General features: G+C 46.8%; 1 protein-coding gene across 1 annotated transcript in view; it reads left to right on the top strand.

The window, feature by feature from the left end:
* PAPPA2 (pappalysin 2) overlaps nucleotides 1–15,816 on the top strand; it is a 175,689-nt gene that overhangs the window by 75,548 nt on the left and 84,325 nt on the right. Inside the window, exons 8-12 of the mRNA XM_037907043.2 lie at nucleotides 5,150–5,642; nucleotides 9,250–9,378; nucleotides 11,022–11,113; nucleotides 11,320–11,513; nucleotides 13,155–13,289. Of these exons, the coding sequence (XP_037762971.2) occupies nucleotides 5,150–5,642; nucleotides 9,250–9,378; nucleotides 11,022–11,113; nucleotides 11,320–11,513; nucleotides 13,155–13,289 (1,043 nt within the window). The remainder of the gene's footprint in view (nucleotides 1–5,149; nucleotides 5,643–9,249; nucleotides 9,379–11,021; nucleotides 11,114–11,319; nucleotides 11,514–13,154; nucleotides 13,290–15,816) is intronic.

Raw genomic sequence — 15,816 nt, forward strand, 5'->3', positions numbered from 1 at the left:
CACAAGTCCAGGCCTTGGATAGGCACTAAATAGAACAATTGTTTGTGGGCTTGGGAAAAATTGGGTGTTTTCAGCAGAGTCCGTAAACTTGAAATTGGTTATGCTCAGCTTCTCTTTCCATGGCTCAGAGCACATCCGTGTTGGTTTCCCTTGCTGACTGCATAGGGCTCAATCCTGAGCAAGCTTTGCTGTCGCTGATGGGGTGAAGGCAAAGGTGGCTCTCGGCCCAGTCTGCTCCTGGGCTGAGATGGGCCCCTGATAAACAGGACTTCCACTAGGGACTATTCTGCTGGCTTGGGATCACCAGCATACAGCCATGCCCTCTCCTGCCCTTGGCCACCCCAGAATGCCCCTAATGCTTTACACCACTCCCTGTGACAGAAGAACCGCCAGCTGCCCCTATAGAAAAGCATCAAATTCCTTTTGTGCTGCTTCGCCTAGGAGAATGATCTAATCCCTGACCCCTTCAGCCTTGGGATGTTTGGAGATCAAATAAGAATTCAGAGGCAAACTTGGCAGCATGGGCCCATCTGTACTGATGACACTCAGCCAGCCGGGTGTGCTCCTCTGCTCCTCCTCACTCGAACGCACTCACCTAATGGGCCGTGAGCCCTGAATTGGGATCTGCCTGAAAACTAGTTTCCTTAACTTCTCCTCTGTGACCTTGTGCCTAAGAATGGGAAGGATGGTCCGAACAAAACCTAGCACTAATGCAGGGTGAGAGATGTCGGCAGTTAACTCATGCTAATTTCTCTCCATCGCAGGTGTATAGTTAGTATGCCAGTGGCACTGAGACCAATCACAGAATCCTGCTTGGTGCAGTCCGTGTCTGTGTGTCCAGGCATGTGTAGGTTTGTGTGTGTGTGCAGGTATACCTGTATTTCTGACAAAATGAATGCATGTGTCTGCAGGTGTTCCTGTGGATACACAGGTATATAGAGTATGTGTTTGTGCCTGAGTCATTGTACAGTTCTGTGCAAGGGGGGGATGTTTGCACTGACCTGTTTGATAAGATTGGGTCGGGGGTTCCTCTCTTGTGAGAATTTTTGAGATTTTGAACATTTTTCCCCTCCCAGATTGGAACAAAAAGTCAAAAGCTTGAACATTTTTCTGAACCGATAAACTGAAAAATATTCTGGTTTGGGATTTCAAAACATTTAGATTTGGACCTTTTTTTCGTTTTTGAAACTTTTTTTAGTATAAATGAAGTTAAATTTTGAAACAAAAAAAGCAGTTTTGAACTGAAAAGTTTTGTTTAGCCAATGGAGAAGTGACCCATTTCGACAATGTCAAAACTCTTTTTCAACTTTTTATCGGTCGTGCAATCCGTGGAGACTGGCCATTCCCACAAAACCATTGGTGTTGGTTTCAACAAATGAGCCAAAACCATTTTGTTGAAAAATTCCTAGATACGCATGTTCAGGCCTGTGTATGTCTGTGAAGGCATGCGTGTAGGGTGGGATACATATGTTTGTTTCTTCATGCTGTTACGGATCTGAGGATTTATGCATGGAGACACAAGTGTGTTTGATGTCTGTATGCTCTGAGACATTTGAGCACACACTGTATGTTGGTGCTTATGTGTGGTTGTGTGCATATGATGGCATCATTGTCTGCACACAGAATAATAGAATCTCAGGGTTGGAAGGGACCTCAGGAAGTCATCTAGTCCAACCCCCTCCTCAAAGCAGGACCAATCCCCAGCTAAATCATCCTAGCCAGGGCTTTGTCAAGCCTGACCTTAACCTCAAAGGAAGGCGATTCCACCACTTCCCAAGGTAATGCATTCCAGTGCTTCACCACCCTCCTAGGGAAAAAGTTTTTCCTAATATCCAACCTAAACCTCCCCCACTGAAACTTGAGACCATTACTCCTTGTTCTGTCATCTGGTACCACTGAGAACAGTCTAGATCCATCTTCTTTGGAACCCCCCTTCAGGTAGTTGAAAGCAGCTATCAAATCCCCCCTCATTCTTCTCTTCTGCAGACTAAATAATCCCAGTTCCCGCTACCTCTCCTCATAAATCATGTGTTCCAGTCTCCTAATCATTTTTGTTGCCCTCTGCTGGACGCTTTCCAATTTTTCCACATCCTTCTTGTAGTGTGGGGCCCAAGACTGGACACAGTACTCCAGATGAGGCCTCACCAATGCCGAATAGAGGGGAACGATCACATCCCTCGATCTGCTGGCAATGCCCTTACTTAGAGAGCCCAAAATGCCGTTTGCCTTCTTGGCAACAAGGGCACACTGTTGACTGATATCCAGCTTCTCATCCACTGTAACCCTTAGGTCCTTTTCTGCAGAACTGCTGCCTAGCCATTCGGTCCCTAGTCTGTAGCAATGCATGGGATTCTTCCGTCCTAAGTGCAGGACTCTGCACTTGTCCTTGTTGAACCTCATCAGATTTCTTTTGGCCCAATCCTCTAATTTGTCTAGGGCCCTCTGTATCCTATCCCTACCCTCCAGCGTATCTATCACTACTCCCAGTTTAGTGTCACCTGCAAACTTGCTGAGGGTGCAGTCCATGCCATCTGCCAGATCATTAATGAAGATATTGAACAAAACCGGCCCCAGGACCGACCCTTGGGGCATTCTGTTTGATATCGGTTGCCAGCTAGACATGGAGCCATTGATCACTACCCGTTGAGCCCGACAATTTAGCCAGCTTTCTATCCATCTTATAGTCCATTCATCTAGCTAATACTTCTTTAACTTGCTGGCAAGAATACTGTGGGAGACCGTGTCAAAAGCTTTGCTAAAGTCAAGGAATAACATGTCCACTGCTTTTCCCTCATCCATAGAGCCACTTATCTCGTCATAGAAGGCAATTAGATTAATCAGGCATGACTTGCCCTTGGTGAATCTATGCTGACTGTTCCTGATCACTTTCCTCTCCTCTAAGTGCTTCAGAATTGATTCCTGGAGGACCTGCTCCATGATTTTTTCCAGGGACTGAGGTGAGGCTGACTGGCCTGTAGTTCCCCGGATCCTCCTCCTTCCCTTTTTTAAAGATGAGCACTACATTAGCCTTTTTCCAGTCATCCGGGACCTCCCCCGATCGTCATGAGTTTTCAAAGATAATGGCCAATGGCTCTGCAATCACATCTGCCAACTCCTTTAGCACTCTCGGATGCAGCACATCTGGTCCCTTGGACTTGTGCTCATCCAGCTTTTCTAAATAGTCCTGAACCACTTCTTTCTCCACAGAGGGCTGGTCACCTCCTCCCCATGCTGTGCTGCCCAGTGCAGTAGTCTGGGAGCTGACCTTGTTCATGAAGACAAAGGCAAAAAAAGCATTGAGTACATTAGCTTTTTCCACATCCTCTCTCACTAGGTTGCCTCCCTCATTCAGTAAGGGGCCCACACTTTCCTTGACTTTTTTTCTTGTTACTAACATACCTGAAGAAACCCTTGTTGTTACTCTTAACATCTCTTGCCAGCTGCAACTCCAGGTGTGATTTGGCCTTCCTGATGTCACTCCTGCATGCCCGAGCAATATTTTTATACTCCTCCCTGGTCATTTGTCCAATCTTCCGCTTCTTGTAAGCTTCTTTTTTGTGTTCAAGATCAGCAAGGATTTCACTGTTAAGCCAAGCTGGTCGCCTGCCATATTTACTATTCTTTCTACACATCAGGATGGTTTGTTCCTGTAACCTCAATAAGGATTCTTTAAAATATAGCCAGCTCTCCTGGACTCCTTTCCCCCTCATGTTGTTCTCCCAGGGGATCCTGCCCATCAGTTCCCTGAGGGAGTCAAAGTCTGCTGTTCTGAAGTCCAGGGTCTGTATTCTGCTGCTCTCCTTTCTTCCTTGTGTCAGGATCCTGAACTCGACCATCTCATGGTCACTGCCTCTCAGGTTCCCATCCACTTTTTTGCTTCCCCTACTAATTCTTCCTGGTTTGTGAGCAGCAGGTCAAGAAGAGCTCTGCCCCTAGTTGGTTCCTCCAGCACTTGCATCAGGAAATTGTCCCCTACACTTTCCAAAAACACCCTGGATTGTCTGTGCACCGCTGTATTGCTCTCCCAGCAGATATCAACGTGATTGAAGTCTCCCATGAGAACCAGGGCCTGCAATCTAGTAACTTCCGTTAGTTGCCGGAAGAAAGCCCCGTCCACCTCATCCCCCGGTCCGGTGGTCTATAGCAGACTCCCACCACGACATCACCCTTGTTGCTCACGCTTCTAAACTTAACCCAGAGACTCTCAGGTTTTTCTGCGGTTTCGTAGCGGAGCTCTGAGCAGTCATACTGCTCCCTTACATACTATGCAACTCCCCCACCTTTTCTGCCCTGCCTGTCCTTCCTGAACAGTTTATATCCATCCATGACAGTACTCCAGTCATGTGAGTTATCCCACCAAGTCTGTTATTCCAATCACATCATAATTCCTTGACTGTGCCAGGACTTCCCGGTCTCCCTGCTTGTTTCCCAGGCTTCTTGCATTTGTGTACAGGCTGTGATGCAGCAGGGAGCGGGGAGTATTGAGCTGGGAATGGGAGACTTCCCTTGAGGGAAGATACTTGAGCCAGGAGGGGGTGGGGGCGAGGTGACACCTTCTGCCCAGGAAACTGGACAAAGGCTGGAGGAGGAGCTGTGGGAAGGCTGGGTGAGATGGCTGGAGGGGGTATCAGTTTGGAGCAGCCTGGGGAAGAGGCAGGAGCCCCAAGGCTGGGGTTTAATCTCCCTGCCCCCCAGAAGGACCTGACTGAGGGGTCTGGTTTGTGCCTACAAGCTTTGGTTTGGACTGTGTTCCTGTTGTCTCTAATAAACCTTTTGTTTTACTGGCTGGCTGAGAGTCACGGTGAATCACAGGAAGTGTGTGGGGGGGTGCAGGACCCTGTCTCCCCCAAACTTTGTGACATAGGCACTTAAGATAACTCGCTGATCGTCCCGCTTTCTCAGTATGAGGCAGGAGTCCTCCCCTCTTGCGCTCTCCTGCTCGTGCTTCCTCCTGGTATCTCCCTTCCCCACTTACCTCAGGGCTTTGGTCTCCTTCACACATGTGCGTATGTATCTGTGTTTATATGTGCATACATGGGGGGGCATTCACCTCAATGTGTGTGCATGTATGTACAGACTATCATATATCTCTGCTACTGAAATGAACTGCCCTGCTCCTTATAGGGATCTATATTCTCCCCTTGTCTAGGCCCCCCAGATGTGGATCAGCCCTGTGAGCCCAGCCTGCAGGCCTGGAGCCCAGAGCTCCACCTGTACCACATGAACATGACTGTTCCTTGCCCCCAGCCGCATGGTTGTATCCTGGAGCTGCGTTTCCTGCACCCCGTGTACCCGGAGTCTCTTGTACTGTGGACCACCTACCTCTCCACAGACTCGCCCAAGGCCTTGTCTGACATTGAAATCCTGACGGAGCATGGGGAGTCCATTCACCTGGGCCCCCTGGACACTTTCTGCGACACCCCCCTCACTGTTAGGCTCAACGTCAACAGGAAGGTGTCTGGGGTAAAGGTCTACACCTTTGATGAGCGGATGGAGATAGATGCGGCTCTCTTAACCTCCGTGCCCCAGAGCCCCCTCTGCTCCAGCTGCAAGCCTGTGAGGTACAGGATCCTGCGGGACCCCCCGTTTGCTAGCGGCTCCCCCATAACGGGGTTGCACATGCACCGAAAGTTCACCGACACGTGAGTAGCAAGATCGGTCCACCAAAGGCCCCGGGGGAGGGGGAGGGATGCTGTTCTAGTTCTCCTTGCTTTTCTGGCTTCTGCATTTGGATTCATTGATGGTTTTTAGGACTCAGCCGCTCTGTGGTGAGCAGTGCCATGAACGCCCAGCCACAGAGTTCGCCCAGAACACCCCATTCCTTATGACAGTTCCGTGACACTAGCATGATACTCACCAGGAAGCTGTTTCCCACTAGAGAGAACCCTTTAACTTTGACACATTTCCCCATCTGTGGGACCAGGGTAATGACTGTTCAAGTCACATAGAGTAGGGGATAATTTCATGCGATTGTCCACCTAGAGGGAAACATGGCAGGCTCCTCTGATTACTTGCTACAGATCCTCTTTCTATAGCCTCGGCTCATGGCAATTGTAGAATTGGGGAGAAACCTACCTGTGCTTTTGGCTTTGTGTATGTGCATGTGCCACAGTGCAATACATTCTCCTGGCTTGGATATATTGGCACCCTGAATGTTTTATTAATATAGAGATGGGCCATAACCAAAACCTCAGATCCAAATACCCCCAGACTTTGGGGACATGGGAAACTGGAATCTAAATTGGAATTTGCCAAATTATGCCTGTCTGCCTGCCTGGCTAAATTTACATGCTAGTTTTAAACACCCTGAACTTTGAGGGGGTTCAAAGCCCAGATCTGAACTGTGTGGCTTCTTTCCATCTATCCATCCATACCCAGGCCAAGCCATGCAAATTTCATTGAGATTCTGAGGACCATCTCTCCCACTCCTTGCCTCTCTTGTTCCCCTCCACCCCTAACACACACCAGCTTACCCTTCTTCCCCCTTGTAAAACCCAGGATCCTGTATCTAGAGCATCATCTGGGCCGGGCCAGGGGCAGAGGGGGGTTGAGCACCCACCTGCAGGAGCAGAAGTAGGCGCCTATGGTTCTGTTACCGACTGCCTTGTATCCTTACATGTCTTGTGGCTGTGCAGCTTTGGCCCAGAGCTCTGACCACAGCAGCCTGCCAGCAGGACATAACCCTCATCCTGGCTTTGCCCAACCTGGTTACTACTGGTTTGCAGCCTGGCCTTAGTACCCTTCTAGCCCCAGATTCATCCCAAAATCTTCCTACTGTAAGAACCAGCCCCTGTCACTGGACCCTCCCAGAGAAAGTGTTAGGTTTGCAGTCTCTCCAGAGACACCAATCTGTTAGCTTTCTAGAAGCACACAAGTTTAGAAAAGTTTCATCCTACTGGGGAAAATAGAAAGGAACATAAACTCTGGCAAGCCAAGTATAAAAGGCCGAAAAACAATTTGAAGAGCAACTAGCAAAAGACACAAAAACTAACTGAATTTTTTAAATGTACATCAGAAGCAGAAAGCCTCCCAAACAATCAGTGCGGCCACTGGACGATCAAGGTGGTAAAGGAGCACTCAAGGAAAACAAGGCTGTTATGGAGAAGCAAAATGATTTTTTTGCATCAGTCTTTAATGCAGAGGCCATGAAGGAGTTTTCCACACCTGAGCCATTCTTTTTAGGTGAAAAATCTGAGGAACTGTCCCAGATTGAGGTGTCAATAGAGGAGGTTTTGGAACAATCTGATCAATTTAAACAGTAATAAGTCACCCGAACTAGAAGGTATTCACCCAAGAGTTCTAAAGGAACTTGGATATGAAACTGCAGAACTACTAACTGTGGTACGTAACTTATTGTTTAAATCAGCCTCTGTACCAGATGACTGGAGGATAACTAATGTAACACTTATTTTTAAAAAAGACTCCAGAGGTGAACCTGGCAATTCCAGGCCAGCTAGCTTAACTTCAGTTGCAGGCAAATTGGTTGAAACTTGACACTATAGCAACCTTTGGTCTGTGGACCCCTGGGGGGCTGCAGACTAAGTCTAAGATTTCCAAAGAGGTCTGCATCTCCATTTGAAATTTTTTAGGGGCCCATAAATGAAAAAGGGTGAAAACCACTGACCTAGATGAACATGGTATGTTGGGGAAGAGTCAACGTGGCTTTTGTAGAGGGTAATCATAATCATGCCTCACCTTTGGATTTTTGTTTTACAAGTCAGGAAGGCCTCTTGGGGATTCAGTCCTCTGTCTCTGGGGTGCAGGATCTGTCTTCATTCTCTGTCTCTTGAGCTCAGGAACCCCTCCCACCCCCCGGTTTAGCTCAATGGTTTTGAATACTGCTAATATGTAAATTGAGGCACACTGACATGCCTTTGCCTAGGCCACACCTTTTTATCACCTTTGCCTAGGCTCCGCTGTCTGGTCTTCAACATGTTCTGGTAACATCATACAGAGGGAATTCATAACTTCACATGAAACGTTAACACATGAATTTCACAATGATAGTCATAACCTGCACGTTATTAGCTTTCACGTGGTACCTTACACAACATCTTTTGGATAAATAGCATGACAACAAAGGTTTGAGTGCAGTGAGTTGGTTGGGTCTGAAGATAGACAGTGCACCCTATGCCAGTGGGCATTAAGGGCTCCTAGGGTCACACTTAGGTTTGGGATTGTTCCTATAGAGCTCTTAGCCTGCTTAGTACAAATACACCATTTAAAAATTCTTTTAACATTTTATTAAAGATCCAGAGAGGAAGGGAAAACAGTGAAAGTATTTGAAATGTGAAGTATCAAGTACGGCTTTTATTTTATCAACAGATTTTTTTTTCCCTTTTCCTTTAGTTGGAGAGTTTTTTAGAAGGGAAAAACTCCCTTGTTTGACAGTCTCTTAGTTGGTATCAGATAGTTATCACTGCCCTTTGGGGGAAAAGAGAAGTAAGAAGTTGAAATTGGCTGGAGCTGTTGTTAAAATCCAATCCTGTTGCATCCCAAATGGTGTTGGAGATTCAGCTGGAACCAGTAGAGGCATGGATGTTTTCTGGAGCCCTCTCTCTGGCCTGGCCTGGTCAGGACATCTCTCAGGATTAGGATGACAAAGGCCCAGAGTCCCAGGAGATGGTGGATGTGGCAGCCATGACTATGAAGCTTGTTTCAGTAGCCTCCATCTTTTTAATTTTCTTTCCCCCAGTCTTTCTTTAAGGACCCACAAAGGGAATGGTGTGTGGAATAGCCCATGTCCCCAGTATTTTGCCCACAATTAGGCCTAATATCTGACACTTCAGTTTTTATTTATTAATTTCCAGTTCCACATTTTCTGTTTTTACCAAGCATGATTTCAACATGGTCCTTGAATTATATCAATGTGGCCTTTTTTTGTTTGGACTAATTTGGTTCTCTTGCACCTATTTACAACACTCGTTACTGAAAGCAACTTGACCTATTTTTCATTAACATTTGTTATTATAGGTCATTGTATTACTTAAACTTTGATATACTCTTTACAACTGAGCTACAATTAGGGTAAATTCATTAGCCAATTATTGCAACACTTCCTACCTACCAGGGTAGCATCCACAGGACCGTTACCTTTCCATTCTGCTTAGATACAACACATGCTTTTTATAACCTCTAGCATCCCCTTTGCCTCTAATGAATCCACTGGAAATGGCCACATACAGACCTATGTTTCCCACATGGTATTTGTTCTCTCCGAGTTTGTTTCATTCCTCTGTGTTTTGGCAGGGATGTCACACCGGGCCAATTGTACCGGTACCAGGTGCAGGCCATGGCTGGGGCAGCTGTGGGAGAACCCTCTCCACCTTTGATCCATACCCAGGGCACTCCCTATTGTGGAGACGGAAAAGTGACCATGTAAGTATTGAATTCTACATGTTTGGGAGATGTTTTTAAAGCTGTTCGGTCTAGTAGGGTAGATTCAAAGGTAAACAGAAGACCTGATCCTTCACTCCATGACACCGGATTTATGCTAGCATAACTCCACTCAAGTCAGTGGTGCCAAACCATTACTAAAGAATGAAGGTTCAAATCCAGAGTGTTTTTCAAAATCTAATGCTTCTTTGAAGGTAAAGAAGGGCCTTGCGAGGTGCCGAGTTTGGATCTGGATTCTGATCTGAACTTCCCCAAAGTCAGTGGGTGCTTGGTCCAATGCTTAGGCCAGAACCAATCTCTATGAAGTGTCACAGATTTTTAAACCCCAAAAGAAGCATTCTGATCATCTAGTCTGGCCTCCTGCATAGACCAGGCCAGAGAACTTCACCCAATGATTCTGCATTGTGCCTAGTAACTTGTGGCTCTCTGCTAGAGCATATATTTTAGAATGACATCCAGTCTCGATTTAAAGACCCCAAATGATGGGGAAACTTACAGCGTCCCCTGGTAAGTTCATCTAATTGTTAACTATCCTCTCTGGTAAAAATTTATATCACGTTTCCAATTTGAATTTTTCTGACTTCAACTTGGTGCTAAGTGCATGAAACCCAACAGGGGAAACTGGCTAAAAGGGCCAGATCCTCAGCTGGTGTAATTCAGCATAGCTTCGTTGACTTCGTTGCTGATTTACTACAGTTAAGGGTCTGGCATCTGGGCCTCTGGAGAGTGAATCACCACTTTAGTTCCACTGTCCAAGCTGAGTGAAGTTGAAAAAACTGAACAAGCAACGTAAATGGGAGGCAAGTAGTGGAGATTTGTGATAGGCTTTTAACATGACTGATCTAAAGGGCAGCTGGGAACACAGCTTAGGAAGTCTTGTTTAGTAAACAATTTTAAACCTTCGGGTAATAACAGTGAGTCAAAGTCAAGAGAGTGGAGAGGCAAGATTGATTTTTCCCATTGTGCATCTTTGTGTATGAAGAGTATCTGAAGCAAAGTTGCTTGAATATTTGAAGTTTTGAGTGTGAAGGTGTGTGTGTGTGTGTGTGCATGTGCATGCATGTGTGTGTGTGTGGGTGCACACATGAGAATAAACCTGAATTCACCTAAGCATGTAATTTTCCCTATTTTTGCTATCAGACCAGCTTTTTGCAGCACACTGACAGATGCTGCTTGTGAAAATTGCTTGTGGTTTTCTCATGAAATGTAGCATGTGGCTATTGCTTTCCCCCCCTCACTCACTAAACTCATCCCTATCCCTTACCCCACCTTGACTTGTCCAACTCCCAGTGGAAAAACTGGCCATTCTTCACATCTGACATCACTGGCGGCTCTTCTCCTCTCACACAGGCTTGGTAGTTGCACTTGCTTCCACGCTGAGTTCTCCAAGGAAGATGATGGTGGGGTGGGGCCTCTTTTCTCCCACTCTGGCTTTCTCAACTCCTTCCTCACCTGACGAGTCAGACTCTTCTCTCCCTCCATGTAGCTGGCATCCCATGATTCCTCCAGTGAAATCTGACTTGAGGGTTGTCCTTAAACATGGGATCCTGACCCTTATGGAGCTGAAAAGCTTGAAGGGCAGCTAGTCAAGAGGGCGTTAACATTTCTTGCCGATGGTCTCTTAGGAGCTTGGAAGAGGAGTGCGATGATGGAGACCTGTTAGATGGAGATGGCTGCTCTGGGAAGTGTAAAAAGGAAAAAGGCTTCAACTGTGTTGGTAAGTCATGTGCTGAGTCAGCCCATTCCTTCTCTCCTTGGCACCCCCTTTTGGGCCACGATGACCACCCGGGGGAAGGGTATAGTTTTTTCTCCTGCTGTAACATCCCTGTGGTGGGCTGTCCTGTCTGCCAGGACCCTTTTCAGGGATCTGCCCCAGCAGAAGCATTGTAGACACTAAACTTCTAGTCTTTGACCTCTCTGCAGGAGAGCCGAGCCTCTGTTATGTTCACGAGGGGGATGGAGTATGTGAGCCCTTCGAGAGGAGAAGTAGCATCCAGGACTGTGGCCTCTACACTCCCAAAGGGTACATGGATCAGTGGGCAGCACAGGCCTACACCTCCCACCAGGACAAGAAGTCATGTCCCGTTTCCATGGTGACCGGAGAGCCTGTTGTGAAGGTGAGGTGCTAAGCTTAGCTGTCGGTCGCACTGCATGGGGTCTTTCCAAAAGACAACACCTCACCAAGGGAAAGGCTGTTTAAGAAACCCCCAGCACTGTTAATCCTTAGCATTCACTGCCACAAGGTTGCATTGAGGCCAGGAGCTTTACAAAGGATTCAGAAGGGGTGAAGTTAGAAGTGCACAGTCCTTACTTGGGACGGGCCAGAGCCGTTGGGGTGGCCCTCTGTGCGGGGGTGAATTTCACCCTGATACGAATAGGCAGCATGTCATTGTTACAACAGATATGATGAGAAATTATGGCCCTGATCCAGCAAGCATTTAAGTACGTGCATAACTTTAAGCTCACGAGTTATCCCACTGCAGTCATAAAAATTAACATGGGCCTAAATGCGCTTAGGATCAGGGTGTGAAAGGATATAAACCCTCATGCTTCAGAACATATGCCCACCACTTAGTGTCTGAAGCCCCTTGAAGTTAGTGGGCATCTTTCCACTGACTTCAATGGGCTATGGATCAGTGCTGAACAGCCTGGGGGAAACGTTTCCCGTGGGCATGTTTGTGCATACTTCTCATTGCATCTTCATCTGAAACATTTGGTGCTGGTCTTTGTCTGAAATGGGATGCTCTCCTAGATGGACCTGGTGTCATCTGGAAGTTCCTATAGCTCTGTGCTCCATCCTCTTAAATAATATATCATTTTAGTTTGTAAAGTAAGCTCTTTGAGACATGGTCCCTCTCTGCATATGCCATTGCTCTGGATAGAGGCTGTGTGGCCCAGTGGATGGTGCACTGGACTGGGACTCAGGAGACTTGGGTTCTATTCCTGCTTCATCTGCTGGGGGACCTTGGGCAAGTCACGTCACAGCTTTGTGCCTCAGTTTCCTCATCTCTAAAATAATAAAATTAATGACACTGACCTCCTTTGTAAAGCGCTGCCTTGTGATCAACTGGTGAGAAATGCAATAGAAGAGCTAGGTGTTATTATTACATCTGTCTGTACAGTGCTTTGTACCTTTTTGGTGCAATAATTGTCATCAACCCAATAAGGAATTGAGATAAATTAGCAACATCATATCAATATTTCATACAAAGAGGCTAAGAAAGGGGAACAGGGAGCATGGAGAAAAGTGCAAATATTGTAGTCATTTGTGTGTGCTCTTCTCTGGCCAGTCTTGGTACAGTGGACAATCTTGAGACCCCATGTCCCTTGTTCCAGAGGAATCAAGATTTCAAGGGCCAGGTTCTCATCTGGTGTAAATCTGTGTGGATCCACAGGACTATACTGATTTATGCCAGTTGAGGATCTGACCCTGTATATTGATTATTCGGAATGTTTTTTCTTCTAGACTATTGAGCACAAGTCTCAGCTGATGTAAATTGGGATCCCTGTGCTGAAATCAGTGGATTTGTGCTCATTTACACTTAGCTAGCTCATAGTCTTTCCCTCAATCCCACAGGTACCCTGAAATATTCTTTATTCAAGCAGGTGACTTCTGTCACCCCTCCCCTTCTGCTCTGGTTAATGCTGTGGTGCCTCTTTCCTGGTGGGCATGTAGGAGGCTGGTAGTTCTCTCCCTCCCTTCCCCTCCATGCCCAATGCTGCTGCTGCTGCTGGGGCTGAAAATCTCTCCTTTCCAGGTGTGCACATCCCACCTTAAAGATATGCCAGAGCATCATTCCCTTGCTACTTGGTTCCCTTGCACCACCAGTCGCGATGATGCTCAGGTTGCCGATGGGGAGAAAACGCCCTTGGATGATAGAGTTTGGCTCAAAGTAAGTGGCATTGGGCACCTGGGCTTAACAGGAAGGCTACTTTGTAGGGTGGGGAGGGCTTTCCTATCCTTGTCCCACACTTTCAGGGATAAAGGCCAATTCTTTCCCTTCCCCCTGTCCTGGAGTAATGAAGAGCTCTCCCTCAGCTGGGTCACAAACTGATCAGATACAGCCAGGCATTCTACAGATGAGTCATAGCAACTGAAAGCCAATGACAGGCACGTGTATCACTCATTTCATCCCCATTAGTGTATGGATCACCACGGCGGGGGAGACAGAACCCTACAGCAGTGTTCTGTAAATGAAAAAGCCATTGCCAGGCAAATACAGGAACTCCTCGCTTAACATTGTAGTTGTTCCTGAAAAATGCTACTTTAAGCGAATCCAATTTCCCCATAAGAATTAATGTAAATAGGGGGGTTCTGTTCCAGGGACACTTTTTTCGCCAGACAAAAGACTATCTATATATTTTTTACACACACACATACATACACACACACTGTAAATTTTAAACAATATAATACTGTACACAGCAATGATGATTGTGAAGCTTGGTTGAGGTGGTGAAGTCAGAGGATGGGATATTTCCCAGGGAATGCCTTACTGCTAAATGAAAGGTTTCAGAGTAGCAGCCGTGTTAGTCTGTGTCCACAAAAAGAAAAGGAGTACTGGTGGCACCTTAGAGACTAACCAATTTATTTGAGCATAAGCTTTCGTGAGCTTCATCCAATGAATTGAGCTGTAGCTCACGAAAGCTTATGCTCAAATAAATTGGTTAGTCTCTAAGGTGCCACAAGTCCTCCTTTTCTTCTTACTGCTAAATGATGAACTAGCACTTGACTGAACCCTCAAGGGTTAACAAGTTGTTAATTTAGCCTCGCATTCTACAAGGCAGCATGAATGGAGGGAGGGGAGACAGCATGGCAGAGAGGCAGACAGACACACACACGCTGTGTGTGTGTGTGAGAGATGTGCACATTGCCCCTTTAAGTACACTGACCCCACTCAAATTGCCTTTTTAAGTAGATCAGCAAGTTGAGACCGCAGCTGCTGCCAGCAAGCTCCCTCCCTCCTGAGTCCTGTCGTGCTTCTTCCCCCCCCCCCCACCGCAACTCTATGAAGATAAGGTTCAGGAGCAGGGGGAGGGGAACACCCTGACACTAGCACCCCTCTTCTCTCGCCCCCCGCACAGCAAGCAGGAGGCTCCCAGAAGCAGCTCCAAGGCAGAAGGCAGGAGCAGCACATGGCAGTGGGGGGAAGGACAGCTGAACTGCCCAGCAATTGATAGCCTGCTGGGTAGCTCCTGCACAGGGAACTTAAGGGGTGGGGGGGAAGGGCTGCTGGTCCACTCTGGTTCCAAGCCCCCACCGCTAGCTCCAAAGGGCTGCTCTTTCTGCAAGTGGTAGACAAAGCAGGTGGCTGCCAAACAATGTTATAAGGGAACATTGCGCAACTTTAAACAAGCATGTTCTCTAATTGATCAGCAACGAAACAACCTTAACGGGGACAACTTTAAGTGAGGAGTTACTGTACCGAGAGGCGTTATTTGAGATTTTACTGTTAGCCTTCAAGGGCACCTTCAGAATCACCCTTGCTGCTGCTGTTCTGCTTTAGCTCAGTTTTCACTCACTTTGCACTGGCGTAAATGACTGCACAAGGGGCAATGTGATCCCAAGGCCTTAGAGCCAGTCTCTTCTGGGAGGTGAGAAGGCTGGCCTGGAATTCCTGACCATGCCTACAGACATGTTTTAGAAGGTGGGAGTCAGGGCCTTTCTGACCTGGCATCTGAGACTGTCCCACAACTGCATTGGCCTCAACTCCACCAGGGAGAGTAAAACCTGGGTTTTAATCACATAAGGAGGACATAAGTAGAAGAGACACAGGGAGCTGATATGTCCATTAGGGAGATGCAGTTCATACAGTGCTGATTTTCTGATTGTAACCACAGTTTAATTTTATGTGGCTGCTGCCTTCTATTATTGGGAGGTTGTTATTTCTCTTTGCTCTTTCTGTACAGTTTATATGGGGCATGTTGCCCTGTTTAGTCCTAGATTGTCTGTAATTACCTTTTGTTAAGGCACTTGGAAGACTTAATGCATCATTAATCATTGGTCAATAAACAGTGTTATTACCTTTCTGTTCCTAATACCCCTGTATCCCTACGTCAGAGAATATCAGGGTTGGAAGGGACCTCAGGAGGTCATCTAGTCCAATCCCCTATGCATCTACAGAGAATTCTACCTACATAGCCTTCATTCTCTTCTGTCTCTATCTCTTGCACCTTCCCTCTGGGTTCCCTACTGTGCTTATGCCAGGGCAAATGCCCTCCATTTTTTCCTTTGCTCACAAGAAACAGGAAAGCCCCCTCTTTGTGCTGCCTTGATGGAGGCTCGCTTTCCACTTCTCACCAGGATTAAGTCATGTTCCAGTGCATTATGAAAGACTTTCATTACTGGCTCCACACGCTCATTTTAGGTGTGCTATTATTTTCCGCCCATAAAATTATTTATGGGCTAGTAATAAATAT

Source organism: Chelonia mydas, chromosome 8 (assembly GCF_015237465.2).
Source record: "Chelonia mydas isolate rCheMyd1 chromosome 8, rCheMyd1.pri.v2, whole genome shotgun sequence".
Classification (NCBI taxonomy): Eukaryota; Metazoa; Chordata; order Testudines; family Cheloniidae; genus Chelonia; species Chelonia mydas.